Raw genomic sequence first — 18748 nt, forward strand, 5'->3', positions numbered from 1 at the left:
GAAGCAGATCACAGGATGATACCACTTACATAGCATTCAAAACCAGGTTAGTTATCTTGTTTAGGATATACAAATATGGGCTGGGTGCGGTGGCTCACGCCTGTAATCCCAGCACTTTGGGAGGCCGAGGCAGGTGGATCACCTGAGGTCAGGAGTTCGAGACCAGCCTGACCAACATGGTGAAACCCTGTCTTTACTAAAAATACAAAATTAGCTGGGTGTGGTGGCACATGCCTGTAATCCCAGCTATTCGGGAGGCTGAGGCAGGAGAATCGCTTGAACTCGGGAGGCGGAGGTTGCGGTGAGCCGAGATCGTGCCATTGCATTTCAGCCTGGGCAACAAGAGCGCAACTCCGTCTCCAGGAAAAAAATAAAAGAAAAAAAAGAAAGAAAAAAGCAAGAAGCAAGGGTATAATTATCACAAGAGTCATATGGGGTTATCTCTGGGCAGGTGGAGGAAGAAGGTATGATCGGTACACACTGGGGACTTTTAAGACATTGGCAATGTTCTATTTCATAACCTGGGTGATCACTACACAGCTAGCCATTTTGCTGATATTTCTAAAATTGTGCATGTGTTTTATATATTCTTCTGTATTTCACAATTAAACATTTTTAGAGAGGTTACATTCATGAAAATGAGCTTGAAGTTTCACACTAAAACATTAGGTAAGATATTTTTGCAGAAGTTTGATACAAATTCAGTAGTTAACAGTCTCTGTAATAGTTTCCATTTGGTTTTTGTGTTAAAATGGTTTAAAGTAAAAATGTCATTTTTTTCACTAAGCCACATATAGATGTTCCCAAATCCTTTCCACTGTAACCCAGTGGGGGGTTCAAATATTGTTTTCTTTGTGTGCCATGACATAAAACACATTGTGATGCAGGGAACTAGAGACCAAATTATTTCCAAGGCATTCAAGGCTCCAACCTTCACTTGCAGCTTCATCTGTTGCTCCGCTTCAAATTCTAGCTGTTGGGTTCCTTGCCTTCCTCCAAAGTAACTGCCATGCCATTAAGCTCATGCTTCTTCTGGATGACCACGAACAACTCTAGGGTAGTGTGCTATACCACACATTTTGGAGTAGTCATGTAACGGAATACTATATTTGCCCCTCCCCTCCCTTCCATTGCCGTGCCCTGCCCTCCGCTCGCCTCCCCTCCCCTCCCCTCCCCTCCCTTCCCCTCCCTTCCCCTCCCTTCCCCTCCCTTCCCCTCCCCTCCCCTCCCCTCCCCTTTCCCCTCCCCTCCCCTCCCCTCCCCTCCCCTCCCCTCCCTTCCCCTCCCCTCCCCTCCCTTCCCCTCCCTTCCCCTCCCCTCCCCTCCCCTCCCTTCCCCTCCCCTCCCCTCCCCTCCCCTTCCCTCCCCTTCCCTCCCCTCCCCTTCCCTTCTTTTTGAGACGGAATCTCACTCTGTCTCCTAGGCTGAAGTGCAGTGGCGCAATCTCGGTCTCGGCTCACTGCAACCTCCGCCTCCTGGGTTCGAGCAATTCTTTTGCCTCAGCCTCCCGAGTAGCCAGGATTACAGGTGCCCACCACCAAGCCCGGCTAATATTTGTAGTTTTAGTGGAGACAGGGTTTTGCCATGTTGGTCAGGCTTGTCTTGAACTCCTGACCTCAGGTGATCTCCCCGCCTTGGCCCCCTAAAGTGCTGGGATTACATGTGTGAGCCACCACTCCCAGCCAATATTTGCCTTATTTTAATGACTAGTTAGTCTATATTCTATGGAACTATAAATCCTATATTTACCTTCATTACTATATGTATTGACAAGTAAAAAGTGCTCACTAATAATATTTCTAGATTTATTAATATTAGTAATCCACTTTGGGGACAATAGAATTTGTGACATTGAATTGTGCTGTGCAGTTACTGAGATTTTTATGAAGTATGGTCTTTAGTTAACTCTAATATCTTTAATATTTGAAATAGGTAATAATATATTCAAGTTATGAAGCATCTACTCTAAACACTTGTTCCATAACAAAGCAACCAAGTTTAGCATCTGTGAATTTTTTGGAGGTTGGCAGTAAAGAGCTATGAAACGATATGAATGAGAAGAAACACCACGATATTTATGTTCATCTCTTAAACTGCTTTTGAATCAAGAAATAAAAAGCATCTGTTAACTACCTTCTGCAACAATTAGGACGTTTCCCATCTCATGCTAAGAGACTATCAATGAATTTCATTGTGTTGACCACAATCACTGCCAGAGACAGGTGATCAACTGGTCACCCATCATCTCCTGGCCATATTGTATACCCCTTAAACTGCTGGTTCTCAACTTTGAATGCACATCAGATAGTGTCCAGGTAACACCCAAGACCATTTACAGCAAAATCTCTGGGAGTGGAATCCCAACATCACTTTTGTTTTTGGAAAACTCCCTAGTTGATTCTAAGTGCTGCCAAAATTTAGAGCCATGCCCTTAACCTGAACAAACCCTGCCTCCCAGTCCCTTTCACAGTACCTGCTGGAGGTTTGCTTTGGATCAGGAACCATCTCTGTATCTTTAATGTGTTCTTGGAACATCAACTCCTTTCTTAACAGAAATATCCTAAGGGCTCCCCCTCCCCTACACTTTACACTCCCCATACCCAAGTCGGGAGGTGACTGGATTTTTTGCTTGCCTCCCCACCTAAGGCCCCTTCCAAACCACTTCTCCTTCTTGCAAAATCTCCTACTCCTTTGAAACTCATTCATGAAGTTGTACCAACTTCCTACCTTCCTTACTGATCTGCTATCAACCTCCTCACTCACTGAAGATGGTTCACCTCACAGACTTCTCTTTCCATCCCTATTCCCATTTTCTTTCCCTGAAACCCATGTATGCTCCTGGCCTCAAGTCCTTGACCTGCTGAGTTCCAATCTTCCTCTACCCCACTTCACCTACTTCTCATGGTCACCCTAGTCTTTGTTTTCCCTGGAAATTTGTTTCTCAAATCTGTTTTTAAATCTTGCTCTGCTCATCACCTCCTATCCTCTTAAAGTTTGCTTGCTCAGTCACTCCCACTGCCACCTTTCTTTGACCTTGTCAAGACCTCTAATCCTCAGACATCCCTTTCTTTCTGGCTCACCAGCCTCTTCTTGGCTTCTCCTCTCTACTTCTCCAGCCTTGATTCTATACTGCATCAGTATAATCAATCCCTCGAAAGTACTGTCAGCTTCTCTGCATCCCCACTCGCTACTGGACTCAACTACCAAGACCCAATCCTGCCCCGGCTTCAACTCTCCACCTTCGGTTGCCTGCCCACACAGCAGGGCTCTGAGGTCCTAACAAACCTCATGTGGGCACTCAACTACGCCCAGAAACCACGCTCTGCTTTGCCACTGTGAAGATAAGTTTCATACCTTCTCCTCAAAACTGCCTGCTTGGAAAACAGACTATCAGATGGAAATACCATCTTCCCATCCCCAAATCGACAATGCTCTCTAACCTTGTGCTCACTTTCGTCCCACTGGTTATGGTGGAGGAAAGACAGAGCCAACACCAATCTCTCCCATTGTGCTCTGAATCTATACTTTTTTTTTAACTTCTAGTTTATTAAGGCATAATTGACAATAACTGCTTATATTTAAGGTGTACAATGTAATTATTTGAAATATGAATGCACTGTATAGTAATCACATTAATTAACATATCACCAGTTACCATTTGTGTCTGTGTGTGTTGGGGGTGGGGTGAGCACACTTAAGACCTACTCTTAGCAAATTCCAAGTAAACAATACAGCATTATTAACTATAGTAACCATGCTGCACATTAGCTCCCCAGAACTTATTCATTTTATAACTACAAGTTTGGGCCAGGCACAGCGGCTTATGCCTATAATCCCAGCACTTTGGGAGGCTGAGGTGGCCGGATTGCTTGACAGATATGAGAAGTGTGATTTCTGTTCCCACCAATTTGGCTTCCTTCCCCATCACTCCATAGGAATTTTGTGTTGCAATCACCAACCTCCATTTTGTTTTCTCAACCTTACCTTTCTTAGCTCCAAGGGAATTTGGTAAATGATACTCCTTCCTTTTTGAAATGCTCTCCTCTGTTCTTTCAGGATAAAACCCTCTTCTGGTTTTTCTTTCCCCTCTGGCCACCCTTCAGTCTACTTTGTTGGTTCCTATTCTACTTGATCTCCAAATATTGAGTCCTTCAGGCTATCTTGAGCCCTCTTCACTCTGGACTCTTCCTGGGTGATGTCATGTTTGTTTATAAATGCCATCTACATGACAATGTCTTGCAAATTTCTATCCCAGTCCAGACCTGTCCTTGGAGCTCTCAACTAGGTATTCAACAGCCTGCACATCACCTTCAGTGGAACGTGCACCTCAGAAGCACCCAACTCAGAAGGGCCAGAGACTGACTCCCTCACCACCACCCCTTTCTCCCTCCCATCCTCACCTCACTCATGACATCACATCATACCCCGACCACCCAGGGCTTCCGCCAGAAACCTGAGATTCACTCCTGGGTCTTCCTCTCACAGGCCCTTAGACTTCGTTCCATCTCTGTCACCTCCCCACTGTCCTCCCATCATTATCTCTGATATAGGTAATTGCAAAAGCCTAACTGGGGCTGGGCGTGGTGGCTCACGCCTGTAATCTCAACACTTTGGGAGGCTGAGGTGGGTGGATCACCTGAGGTCAGGAGTTTGAGACTATCTTGGTCAACATGGTGAAACCTCATCTCTACTAAAAATACAAAAATTAGCTGGGCATGGTGGTGGGTACCTGTAATCCCAGCTACTCAGGAGGCTGAGGCAGGAGAATGGCTTGATCCTGGGAGGCGGAGGTTGCAGTGAGCTAAGATCGCGCCATTGCAATCCAGCCTGGGTGACGAGCGAAACTCCATTTCAAAAAACAAACAAGCCTAACTGGTTTTCCACTTTTTAAGTTTCCATTTTCTATACAGGTGCGAAAATAACTCTTGTTATCAAAGCATGTACCCTGACTTACCCTTCAATGGTTTCTCATCCCCTCTAGATCAAATAATGCCCTGGCTGACCTAGCCCTGCCACTCTATCGAGCTTTATTTCATGCTCTTCTGATGATTCTACAAGGTACCAAGCTCTTTCTTGACTCAAGCCTTTGTGTCTGTCATTCTCTCTGCTTGAAAGCTGATTCCCTGGCTCTCAGCAGGTTGGAGTACTTTTTATCCATCAGCTCTGTTTACAGTCACCTCAAAGAACCCAGGAACCACCTGATGCACAGCAGGTTCCCCTATTCTTCTCATTACTGCGCCCAGTTTTTGGTTTTGCCTTGTAGAATATACCAGTCTATTATTCACTAGTTTGTCTCTGCTTCTAGAATGTAAGCTGTATGAGGATGAGGGTGTCTTAGTCACAGCTTTATCCCAAGCCTAGCATGATGCCTGGCACATAATAGGCATTCCATTAGTATTTTGAGAGATCATCTAAGTTTGGCATCCTAATTTCACATGAGGAAAGAAACTCAACTAAGGGCCCATCATTTTCCTACTTACTCAGATTGTTGCACTGAGGGCAATGTAGTAGTTAAAGGCACATATTCTGGTACCAGACTTCTTTGGTTCAAATCCCAGCTCCTCCAATGACTAGTTGTGATGCTGGGGAAATTACCACCCTCTGTCTTGTTTCCTCACTGGTAAATGGGGATTATAGTATCTATATCTAATAGGATTGTTACAAAGATTAAATGAATTAATAGAAAGATGATGCCTGGCATATGATAATTCTGCTCTTCATTATTATGTAAACTCAAAAAATTTCTTCAACCCCCCAACCCCTTACTGTGCTTAGAACACAAGAAACAATGTTCTTTGAATGATATAACTAATAATTTCCCACAACTTTTACCACTCAAGACAGAACCTATGTCTGGCCTATACAACTAGACTTTCTCAGATACTTCGAGGAGAATCAAGATCCAATCCTCGTGGCAAAACAAACAAACAAAACGAACAAGTCCTTCATGAGTGGACATCAATTTTGGTCATGCTGATCTTTTGGAGAGCATAGAGGATTCACCTGCTAAAACAGAGAATGCTATTTTCTCCGTCAAAAGATAACAAATAACAACATACTACTTTATTACCTGCATTGCCCCCAACAAGAGATTTTTGTAGCAATACATTAAGGTAGCAATAATAATTTTTAAAATCTTAAAATAATCGGTGGCCTACAAGGTTATAAAAAGTGATTAAGAATATAGGAAAATACATTAAATGACCATTTCGCATTTATTTTGAAAGCTATTCAGACACCAGACGGTTTTAAAAAGTGTTAGAATTAATGTTTTATTGTCACGCAGATGGCAACTGGGTTTATGTCTTCATATTTTATATTTTTGTAAATTAAAAAAATTACAAGTTTTAAATAGCCAATGGCTGGTTATGTTTTCAGAAAACATGATTAGACTAATTCATTAATGGTGGCTTCAAGCTTTTCCTTATTGGCTCCAGAAAATTCACCCACCTGTTAAGAGAATATTGAATTGACATTAGATGTAGCACTGTAGCACTGTTTTATACATAACATATCAGCATAGAATTAAGGAAGAATAGGGGTGGAGGGAAGAAGAGGTATAATTTTATTTAAAATAAACTTCCCTGAATAACATACAGTTCATTTAAGTTATAAACAAAGAAAAAATATCAGAGAAAAGTCAAAAGGCTCAAGTACAAATTTTCTTTTACACAATACTTAACAACAAATGAACTGCCCAAGTCTAAGAAATTCTATGTGCTTTATGATATAAATAGGACAGTTCTAGGAAAGATTGATTTTCAAGTAGATGTCACATTATGTACTTAAGCCAATGAATTTTGGCATATTTAAAAATTCTTAAAAGCAGAACTTGGTGATATGCCTCAATCTTTAAAGGGAACATCACTCCAGTGATTTATTCACTTATACTGGGTTTCCTTTTGCCCAGTTAGAGTTTTAAACGTCAGATGTACGTACCTTTTGTCCCTTCTTAAAAAACTGGAATGTTGGCATGCATTTGACTTCACACTCTGAAGCAACATCCTGGTAGGGAAAGTAGCAAGGGGAGAGGATTAAATACAAGACTGTGAGTACTGAGCTTTGACAGAAGTAATCCCAAACCAGAATCTTTTCCCTGTCATGTACCCCACATTTCCGTATGAGGACATTTTTCAGCATATGAAAATTAATATAATGAATATAATGGCAGTACAAAAGCCAAACCGGTTACATTCTCAATGAAGAAGTTTTATTAATATTTACTTCCTTTGATGGGCACATTAACAGGCAGAATATTCAGAATGTTACTAGCATCAGATTACTCCAGTGATCCAATATGCTGTTTAATCCAATCAAATTCTCAACTATTTTAAGTATCATACAAAGAAGAAACAAAAAATTCTGCTACAATTGGACTCAGTATTATAATCTTAACTATTCCTCAGAACTAGTACCTCTTATTTCCTGCTCATAATTTTTCCAGTTTTATTATGAAGGCAGAGTACACAGAATGATTATATATAAAGGCTAAAGTCTAAAGTCTAAAAAAATAAAAAACAATTGTTCAAGAACAAAATAATAGTAATCTAAAGGAATAACTCCACCCTGGGTTTACTGATTATTATTATTTTTGAGACAGGGTCTGGCTCTGTCACCCAAGCTGGATGGAATGCAGGAGCACAGTCTCAGCTCACTGCAACCTCCACTTCCCGGACTCAAGCCATCCTCCCTCCTCAGCCTCCCCAGTAGCTGGGACTACAGGCACACGTCACCACACCTGGCTAATTTTTTTTGTGTGTGTATATATATATATATATATATATATATTTTTTTTTTTTTTTTTTTTGTGGAGACAAGGTCTTTCCATGTTGCCCAGGCTGGTCTGGTCTCAAACTCATGAGCTCAAGTGATCCGCCTTCCTCGGGCTCCCAAAGTGCTGGGATTACAGGTCTGAGCCACCACGCCCAGCGTCCTGCTTATTTTTAATTAAAAATTGATTTGTGAGGCCAAGGCCGGTGGGTTACCTGAGGTCAGGAGTTCGAGACTAGCCTGGCTAACATGGAGAAACCCCATCTCTACTAAAAATACAAAAATTAGCCAGGCATGGTGGTACACGTCTGTCATCCCAGCTACTCAGGAGGCTGAGACAGGACAATTGCTTGAACCTGGGAGGCGGAGGTTGCAGTGAGCTGAGATCATGCCACTGTATTCCAGCCTGGGCGACAGAATGAGACTATTTCGGGAGGAAAAATAAAAAGACTTTGTGGATTCTCAAACCTTGTTGCAGTATCAGAATCACCTGAGGGATACTACAAGTTTCCCCATCAACCCCCATCTTAAACCATTACAGTTGAAGTCGGGCTTCAGGTGACTCTGATGCTCTAACCTTTGAAAGCCATCCTAAGAAAATCAACAAATTCTGAACATTGCAAATTGGGCTAGTTGATCCGTATTTTCTCCTCTCCTAGAAGTGGCTGTTACCACAGCTAAAGATTTTTCTACAGCTCAAAGGTAATTGAAGTAACAGACATTCCTCAACTGTAGAATGCTAAATAAGAACTCTTATAATACCCCATGCTCAACACATTGTTCATGCTATAAGAGGGCAAGGTTTGGAGGACAATACCACGAAACTGGTTTGGTTTGGAGCCCAACAGGGATTGAAAATGTCAGCCAGGCACTCAAAAGAGGACCGGGAAAGAATATAGAACCACTCAGCACCTAAGCAGCAAAAGCTATACAAGACAGCAAGCGAGCAGGCAGGACTGTTGATAACCAAATCATGGAAACCAACGGAGAATTCTCAAGGGGAAGAAAGGCCAGCTACAAACACTATGACGACCTCTAGGATGGTGGGTGGCACTACTGTTGAGGAGTTCTTTCTAGGTAATCTTTACTTTTTCTTTTAACGCTGGACACCTGCTGAACATGAAAGTTCAGGTTCCAGTAAGAGGCACAAGGACAGTAATGGCTGGAATAAAAATGGCGAATGTTTATTGAATGCATACTATTGAAAACTCACTCCAAGTAAGGGTCAGAGGGAGGTTACCATTTATAAAATAAGTATCATAACCCTGTTGGCTGTCAGAGAAATAAGGTTGGTTTATCATTTTCAAAAGGGCTACTACTCATACTTTTCTATGAATCTATGGAGGCAAAGTTAAAGTTCCTCAGTTTGTCAGAGGGTCACTTCAAGGTTTTAAAAGACACTTTCAGGCCAGGCACGGTAGCTCATGCCTGTAATCCCAGCACTTTGGGAGGCCAAGACGAGTGGTTCACCTGAGGTGAGGAGTTCGAGACCAGCCTGGCCAATATGGCAAAACCCCGTCTCTACTAAAAATATGAAATTTAGCCTGGTGTGGTGGCGGATGCCTGTAGTCCCAGCTACTCAGGAGGCTGAGGCAGGAGAATCGCTTGAACCTGGGAGGTGGAGGTTGCAGTGAGCAGAGATGGTACCACTGCACTCCAGCCTGGGCGACAGAGTGAGACTCTGTCTCAAAAAAAAAAAAAAAAGATACGTTCAGGGTGATGAGGGTGCACCAAGCAGACATGAAGGAGGAGCTCTGTCATACAGAAGTCCTCGAGTGCTTTGCACACCTATAGTGCGCCATATAACATTTAGGTCGACGACAGACTGCATATATGTGGTGGTCCCATAAGATTATAATGAAGTTGAAAAATTCCTCTCACCTAGTGATGGGTTAATGCCATAGCCCATCGCATTAGCTGGTGCAAACAAATCTGCGCTGCAATTACATACAAAGTATACCGCTACAGACTGCTTTACCTGTGGAGTATCCATTCTTTTGTTCCTTTACTTTCTTAATAAACTTGCTTTCACTTAAAAAAGCATATCACTACAATTATGGACAGTATATACTACTTGATAATAAACACCTAGGTTACTGGTTTTTGTATTTACTATACTTTCATCATTAATTTAGAGTGTACTCCTACTTATTTTTTAAAAAAGACAGTTACTATAAAACAGGCTCAGGCAGGTCCTTCAGGAAGCATTCCAGGAGAAGGCACTGTTATCATAGGAGATGAAAGGTCCACGCATGTTACTGTCCCTGAAGACCTTTCTGTGAGACAAGATGTGGGGATGGGAGACAGTGATACTGATGATCCTGACCCTGTGTTGGTCTAGGCTAATGTATGTGTTTCAATCTTAGTTTGTAACAAAAAGTTTAAAAAGTCTTTTTTAAAAAAGCTTATAGACTAAGGATATAAAGAAAATATTTTTGTAGAGCTGTACAATGCATTCGTGTCTTAAGCTAAGTGTTATTACAAGAGTTAAAAAATAAAAAAATTATAAAGTAAAAAAGTTACAATAAATTTATTGCTGAAAAAAGAAATTTTAAAAATAAAATTCGTAAGCATGCAGCGTTTATAATGTCTACAGGTTCTAGGCCTTCACATTCACTCACCACCCCCTCACTGACTCGCCCAGAGCACCTCTCAGTCCTGCAAGTCCCGTTTATGGCAAGTACCTTATACAGGCATACCATTTTTTAATCTTTTATATCATGTTTTCACCGTACCTTTTCTATGTTTAGATACACAAATACTTACTGTTGTGTTATAACTGCCTACAGTATTCAGCACAGTAACATGCCTTACCTGTTTGTGGCCTAGGAGCAACAGGCTTTACCACATAGCCTAGGTGTAGAGGATGCTATGCCATCTAGGTTGTGTAAGTACAGTCTATGTGTGCACAACAAAATTGCCTAACATTTCTCAGAAAGTATCCTCATCATTAAGTGATGCATGACTGTACTTCCCAAAGGCAGTAAGAACACCTGTCCTCAGTACAGTATGGTGCATTGCTCTACCTCAAGAGACTGACTTCACCTTCTGTGCTGCAGTCCCATTACCTGTTTAATGAGGGTGCTAATAAAAAATATTCTTATAATTATTGTGAGGATTAAATGACATAGTGCATGCAAAGGGCTTATCATGGCATCTGGCACCTATTATTACTTTCAAATAAAAATCAAGGCCGGGCGTGGTGGATAATCCCAGCACTTTGGGAGGCCGAGGCAGGTGGATCACCTGAAGTCAGGAGTTCGAGACCAGCCTGACCAACATGGTGAAACCCCGTCTCTACTGGGGTTTTAATTTTGTATAAATACAAAATTGAAACCCCGTCTCTACTGGGGTTTTAATTTTGTATAAATACAAAATTAGCCAGGCATGGTGGTGCATGCCTGTAATCCCAGCTACCCAGGAGGCTGAGACAGAGACTTGCTTAAACCCGGGAGGCAGAGGTTGCAGTGAGCCGAGATCATGCCACTGCACTCCAGCCCAGGTGACAGAGAGAACTCCGTCTCAAAAAAAAAAAAAAAAAAAAAAATCAAGTTGCTATCTGATAGGATCAGTGGCAGTTAGAATTTCTCTATTCCAGGTGCAATTTTCCCCTAGCTAAATTGACCTTAACAGAAGAAATGAGACTAAGTTTGATTAAAACAAGGAATAAGGATTTTTCACAAAAGTGCAATTACGCTCTTTTTAAAAAAAAAAAAAACTCTGGGACACATCTAGAACAGTAACTTAACAACCATATCACAGTCAACATGCAAGGCAGGTGTGCTAGGTGAAGGGCAACCAAGGTGAATTAAGACAGGGTCCCTGATCCTAGGAATCTACTGAGACTAATGGTAAAGGACAGACATAAAGATCATTATAATTGCCAAGATTTACTGAGTACTTAGGGCACACAAGGCGGTAAGTGGAGAAGGGGTGAAGCTCATGACAAGGAGTTAGTCAGGTAGGAAAGGAAAGGACAGGCCAGATGGAGAAGACAGCACAAGCCAAGGCAGGGGTTGCCCAAGGCACAGAGTCAAAAACCAGCAAAGAATACGCAATCTGGGGTTGTTGCACCCTCCCATGTTTAGAGAGCACTGCCATATGCCTGTTTTAAGTGACCCTTCAGCCTTTATTGGATATTCCATGTTTGCTCAATGAATAAGCAACCTTGGGAGGTTGCTGGGGCAGGTCTTAAGGCTCAAGGAAGAGGAGTGACTGGCCTAAGCAGACGCCAGTGAGCCAGGACTGGAAGCCAGGTCCAGCGCCTCCGTTGCCACACTGCACCCCTCCCCCATCGCCTTTCCTTCTCCACTGGGGCAAAGTGAAAATGCTCACATATCTGTAAAGAGTCCAGAAGTGATACCGCCTCAACAGGCTCTCCTAGGTCTGTGGTCATGTGCTAAGCACCGGATCTACACCCACCATAAGACAGAACATCCTCTAATGGGTAGTGCTTAAGGTCAAGGGCTGGGAAGCCAGACCACTTCATTTTAAATCCTAGCTCAGCCACATACTCACTGAAACTTCACGAACAACCTGTGTTTCAGGTTTCTCATCTATAAAATAGGGATGATGATACCAGCACTCAGGATTAAATGAACTGATACTTAAAAACTACCCAGAAAAGTGCCTGGTATATACCTAGTGCAAAACAAGTATTCGTTAAATAAAACCAACCCTGGAATTTCTTCCAAATTATTCTCTCAGGTAGCTTGGTGTTTATTTGTTAAAACATTTGTGGTTTCTAATTGACTAAAATCAACCAAGACTAGAATAGGCTTGCAAACGCAGGTTCTCATGCTATTGCAAGTTCACAAAGAGCCCTACAAGCGGTCTCATAATTTGGTGACTCCATCAAGCCTATGGATGTAATGATCATAGCTAAATTCAATCTCTATTTATTGCGCATCTCAGAGTGTAAGGTAGAATGTAGGATTTTAGAAAGGTGGGTGGCCGATAAGATTCAGAAGTTTCACTCATTTATTTCTGTTTACTTTAGTATGTGATATACAGCTCCTGATAGCTAGGATTAAGCTCCTAACTTGCCTGCTCTTCTGAGATAGAACTTTTTAGACAGGATTACAGTTCTAGAATTATTTGACATATTTATGGAAAAAAGCACTGTGCAATTCAGAGAAAAAGGCCAATGTGAAAAGTTCAGCAGTATCTTGTATTTCCAGCTACGTACCTGACAGTCATCCACATCTACTTCAAGGAATATCACGTTGGAATACTTTTCAGAGAGGGACTGGAAAATTTAAAATGAAAAATCCAAAAAGATTTAGAACTAGGTAATGGCAATCAACATACTCAAGCTTCTTAAATGGAAACTTAATAAAAGTAGAGACTAATTAAAGATCCAAAAATTTAGATCTTTGGAGACATAGATCTAAGAGACATAAATTTTCTCTAAATCAAATTTTCCTTAGTATAAAACAGTTTGGCATAACAAACTCTAAGGCTGGGATTTCAAATAAGGCCCATGTTTCAATGTGGGAAAAAAAAGAACTATTTAAGACAAAATTAACTTCAAAAATTTGTTTTCAATGGGCTACATGTATCAAACCTAAATTATTCGTTATACTACTACTTTTAGACCAAAGATCCAGCCAAAGAAACCCCCCCCACCGAAACCAAAATCCTTTAACTGTCTTTCTTTCCTACCGTTGTGACCACCAACCCAAAAAACACAAATCTCTTACAAAGTAGACATTGTTTAATACTCACATGAAAGAAAGGCTTGATCATTTTGCAAGGTCCACACCACGTGGCTGAGAAGTCAACTACTACAAGTTTATCACCTGCAGCGTCCAAGGCTTCCTGAAAAGCAGTCTAACAGCAAAAGAAAAGCTTATATTAAATAAATAGTTAAATATTAAAACTTCAAAAGACTCGACACAATGACACAAAGCACATTCTGGAGGTCCTCCTTTCAGGACCTACCTTTTTAGTGCCCACCGCCCCCCCCCCAAAAAAAATCCCCAAACAAGGCAAATAAAAAACTCAGTTTGAAGAAATTCTATACATTGTTGGTAGTGTTGCTTGATAAGATGAAACAAGATATAATGTGTAGAGTATACCGACATTCATGTCCTCATGACTATTTTATAAAATATTGTGAACTGGCTATTTTCTCTCTACACCAAACAAAAGGAAAATAAAAATAGACATTTGTATTAAAAGTGTTTCCATGTCAAGGTTAGGTATATGGTAGATATTCACTAAACACAGATTATGAAAGGGGTCACTGGAAGTCACAAAGGCATAGGATTTTGCAATTGAAACATCACAAGTTACTTAAAAATAAAAGTTGGCCAGGCATGGTGGCTCACGCCTGTAATCTCAGCACTTTGGGAGGCCGAGGTGGGCGGATCACTAGGTCAGGAGTTCGAGACCACCCTAGCCAATATGGTGAAACGCTGTCTCTACTAAAAATACAAAAACAAACAAACAAACAAAAAACCAGCTGGGCGTGGTGGCATACGCCTGTAGTCCCAGCCACTCAGGAGGCTGAGGTAGGAGAATAGCTTGAACTCAGGAGGTGGAGGTTGCAGTGAGCCAAGATTGTGCCACTGCACTCCATCCTGGGCAATAGAGGGAGACTCCGTCTCAAAAAAAAAAAAAAAAAAAGCTATGACTTGATTAAACTCATTTGTCTATGGTAGACCATACGAAAATCTAAAATTTTTTGAATAGTCCAGGAAACTTACCTTCCCCAAACCTCAACACTCAGACATCACTGTTGACATAAGCATAATGGGGTTTCCAGAGTTGACATCACGTGTTTACCAACCTTTGATTTTTGCCCTTTATTTTAAAACTACATCCTCATCATTCATTAAATGAAAGTTTTCGTTCCTCATGAAGGAAATTTTTCTTAGATATTATTTTTCATAAGGAATGCTTGTTAAATTCTCAGTAGAAATGATCAAGAAATCTCTTACCACTAACTTCCCTGAATTATTTACTATCTAGATACTGTAACCCTGGGAACCGAATATTCTAGTTACCAAGGACTCATTTTTGCTTTGTTTTGTTTTTGAGACGGAGTTTCACTTGTTGTCCAGGCTGGAGTGCAAAGGCCTGATCCCGGCTCACTGCAACCTTTGCCTCCGGGGTTCAAGTGATTCTCTTGCCTCAGCCTCCCGAGTAGCTGGGATTACAAGCCTCTGCCACCAGGCCCAGCTAATTTTTGTATTTTTAGTAGAGACAGGGTTTCGCCATGTTGATCAGGCTGGTCTTGAACTCCTGACCTGAAGTGATCCACCCGCCTTGGCCTCCCAAAACAAAGGACTCATTTTAACCACATTAGTATGTTAGTGCTGACCAAACCCAAAAACCAAACCAGAGCAATTAAGATAAATCAAAACATAAATATCTATATCTGAAATCTAGGTTTTCTTCAAGGAAACAATGCTGGTCAAATAGGTTTAATAAAAAATGAACATTCCCTGCCCCCCGCCGCCACAAGAGGTCTCATAAAGAAAGAAATCAAATAAATAAAAAACCAAATAAACAAAAAAACCCAACAAGAAAACACTAATATGACCTCACGTAGTAATAGTTACTTCTCTAGATTTCTAATTTCTACCTCATGTTTTTGGGAAAATAATTCACAAATGGTGTTCCTGAGAAAGGTGGGACAACACTTTCATAAATTTTTTAGTTATGCAAATCCCTGAACCCCACCTCTAGAGGTGGAGACATGGGGAGAGCTGCAGCAGGGTACATAGAAGTATAGCAATTGTTTTTCCAAATCATCACTGATTGTTTCAGATCAATTTCATTCAAAGCCTTCCCTAATGTGATTTTCAAGAAAGTTAAACCAGGCATCCTTTATTGCAAGATCCAGGTAAGACAGGAAAAAAGGTCAAGAAATGCCAATGTCTGGTTGAATAGACATTTTTGTTTTTTTAACATGATTGACCCTCATTAAAAACTCGAGATTACTTTCAAGAGGGAAGGTATTTCAAACATACTCAAGGCTTTTCCAAAACAGTTCTGAATCAAATTTAAGCACAAGTACCTAAAATTCTGAAAAGAGGCATGCAACAATAACTTTTAGCCTAACTGAACATGAGTTACACCCCACGTATGTGCAGGCTTCATATACAAATTCTCTTCTGATACTTCTAAACGGGTATCAGCTTGAAAATTATTCAAGATTGTATTACTAAGAAGAAATCACAATTTCTAGCTCCCAGAAACTAACAGGATTAATAAATGTCTCCATCACTGACACCAATAATCTGGGGGAAGCAAAACAATGTAGTTGGGGTAAATAGCAGCAAGAGTCTAAGATCTCGTTGCCTAAACATACCTACTCTGAGGGTAATAATCGTGAGTGGTTTCTGAAGTACTTAGCCAAATGCCCTGTAGATGGGAGTTCAATAAATGGTAGGTGTCATTTTTTTTAAAGAAGTGTTTATTTCTTCCTCATCACATTTACAATCAATTGGAAATTCCATTCCTCTCTGAAATAGATCCCAGTTGGCCCTAAAGCACCAACAGAGTGCCTCAGAAACAGAATTGTTCTGAATGGCGAATGGTGCCAATTTAGCCCATCAGGATGAAAATGTAACATGTATTCAACATTTACGAATAACACGCTGGGCGTGGCGGCTCACGCCTGTAATCCTAGCACTTTGGGAGGCTGAGGTTGGTGGATCACCTGAAGTCAGGAGTTCGAGACAAACCTGACCAACATGGTGAAACCCCATCTCTACTAAAAATACAAAATTACTGGGCGTGGCAGCGCATGCCTGTAATCCCAGCCATGTAGGAGGCTGAGGCAGGAGGATCGCTTGAACTCGAGAGGTGGAGGTTGCAGTGGGCCGAGATCGCGCCACTGCACTCCAGCCAGGGCAACAAGGGCAAAACTCCATCTCAAAAAACAAACTAACAAACAAATAACAATCAAATTAGTGTAACTTTCGATCAATGACTTTGGATTGTTATTTTGAGGATTAATTGATTATCAGGGCCTTTGGGCCCCAGGCTGTAGTGCTTTTTTAAAAGTTCCTGTCACCCTTGTACACCTTTGTCACTGGTAGAGGAGGAAGGTGCCACCATGCTCTGACAACTGGGAGGACTAAACTGTGTGCTCCAGAAATCCTAATCAACTTTGTTTGTAGTGTCTGGTTTTTGTGACAACTAACACAGACCACTCAAAGGTCTTCTGGCTCAGTGGAGGGGGTTCTTAGCAGTTGGGTTATACTGAGGTTGCCAGACCCGGGAAAACAGAATCCCAGCCCCACTCCCTTCCCCAGGAATGGACTAATAATTTGTCACACAATAGGTGCTTGGAAAAAAGTATATGAAAGACAATTCACTACTAAGGATCTTTTCAACACATGAGGGCTGCTAAAATGAGAATCCCACTAAGAAAAAACTGATTGAGAGGAAGATAGAAGATGACAGTGGCAATCAACATATGAGAAAAAAATACTGAGAGTCAATAATAATCAAAGGAACAAAAGGATCGGGGACACACTGCAGACACACTTCTGTTTCCGAAGCCCACCCGGCACCAAACAGGTCAGGGCACCCGAGGTGGGCGAGGACCCGCCCTCCTCTGCTTCCCGCAGGTGGGGAGGGGTAATCGCAGGGTAGGCGCTGGCGAGGGGTCTTCTACCGTTCGAACAGTATCAATTTCCTCCACTCACTCTTCTGACGCTGCATTTAACAAGTATTTCTGGAGTGGCTACATTAGACTAGACACTGCGCGTTAGGCTCTGGGTTTCCCAGTCTAGAAGGTTTTAGGCTTGCAATAACTTTCAAACATGGGAAGGCTGTTTTGCCTTGGGCATTTTTAAGAGGACAAAACAACGATCGGGGTACCGATAGGTCGGCGAGCAGGCAGCAGGGCGCGGCTGCTCCCAGGAGGAACCCTGGCTCCAGCAAAACCTACCGACTGAGGGTGAATCATGGACGGGTAGGGCAACCGAGGCCCCCGGGCTCAACCTTGGGGACTGAGTCATTCCAAAGCCACTGCTGCCGGAAACGCGCGCTGCGCCACAGGAGTCCCGTGGGCGCGGCCCGGACCTCACTTCCTCGCGGTCACCTGGGGCCCTCGGGCCTCCTGGACAGACCTGCACGTGCCAGGGGGTCTCCAGCCGCAATCCGCCCCCTTAGTGCGGATACAGCACGCGTCACCTTTGGGGCCGGGCATGGGTGGAGGCAGCCGGGGGTCTCCGGCCTAGACCCGCTCCCAAGGGAGATCACTACCCCCGCTGCGGGTGGATCACTTCACATACGGAAAGGCAGCGACGGCCAGCGACCCGTGCCTTCTGCAAGGGCCCTCCCTATCCTTGCCTGGGGCCTGAATCTGGATACAGAAGGGGGGCCAAGGGCGGACCCCTTCCATTCCCTCATCTTCCTCCAGTCGGGGCTGCCCGGACGGGAGGGTGCAGGAGGCGCAGCGTGGGGACCCCTCACGCTGTCTGCGCTCTCACATCCCCCGGGCGCTCCCCGCGTGCGTGCAATCCCCCGGGGAACAGGGTGCGAGAAACGCTGGGCACCACCACTCCGCCCTCCAGGGGACCCTCGTCCCTCTCCTCCCTTCCCCCAGGGCAGGCTCCACCGCCTCGGGCGCGCCCAGGCCGCTGCTTCCCTCAGTCCCAGGCCGAGACGCCGCGTCCCTTTCCCCTGGCGATGCGGAGGGGCGGCCTCCGCACCTCCCGCCACCGCCTTCCCCAGTTACAGAGGCCGCGCGCGGCGCCGGCGCCCTGGCCTTCCCCGGGAGCGCGTACCTTGCTCTCGATCTGCTTCACCATCTTGGCTGCTGGAGTCTGACGAGCGGCTGTAAGGACCGATGGAAACGGATCCAAAGCACCAGACAGAGCTTCAAGACTCGCTGCTTGCTCTCTCCTTTTATAAACTGGCACGCCCGGCGTGCGTGTGGCGGGGGCGCGCGCGCCCGCCCGGACCTCCGCGCCCGTCGCTGCGCCCCGGCCACGCCCCGCCCCTGGAGCCTGCG

General features: G+C 43.3%; 1 protein-coding gene across 1 annotated transcript; it reads right to left on the bottom strand.

Moving 5' to 3' along the window:
- Nucleotides 1-6196: 6196 nt before the first annotated feature.
- On the bottom strand, nucleotides 6197-18582 carry TXN (thioredoxin). Its single transcript, NM_001132431.1, is given in 5 exon segments — nucleotides 6197-6450; nucleotides 6940-7005; nucleotides 12959-13018; nucleotides 13498-13602; nucleotides 18522-18582. Coding segments are annotated over 5 exon segments (318 nt in total). The 5' UTR covers nucleotides 18546-18582; the 3' UTR covers nucleotides 6197-6387.
- Between the last annotated feature and the right edge of the window lie 166 nt (nucleotides 18583-18748).

Source organism: Pongo abelii, chromosome 13 (genome assembly GCF_028885655.2).
Source record: "Pongo abelii isolate AG06213 chromosome 13, NHGRI_mPonAbe1-v2.0_pri, whole genome shotgun sequence".
In the NCBI taxonomy this organism is placed as follows: Eukaryota; Metazoa; Chordata; class Mammalia; order Primates; family Hominidae; genus Pongo; species Pongo abelii.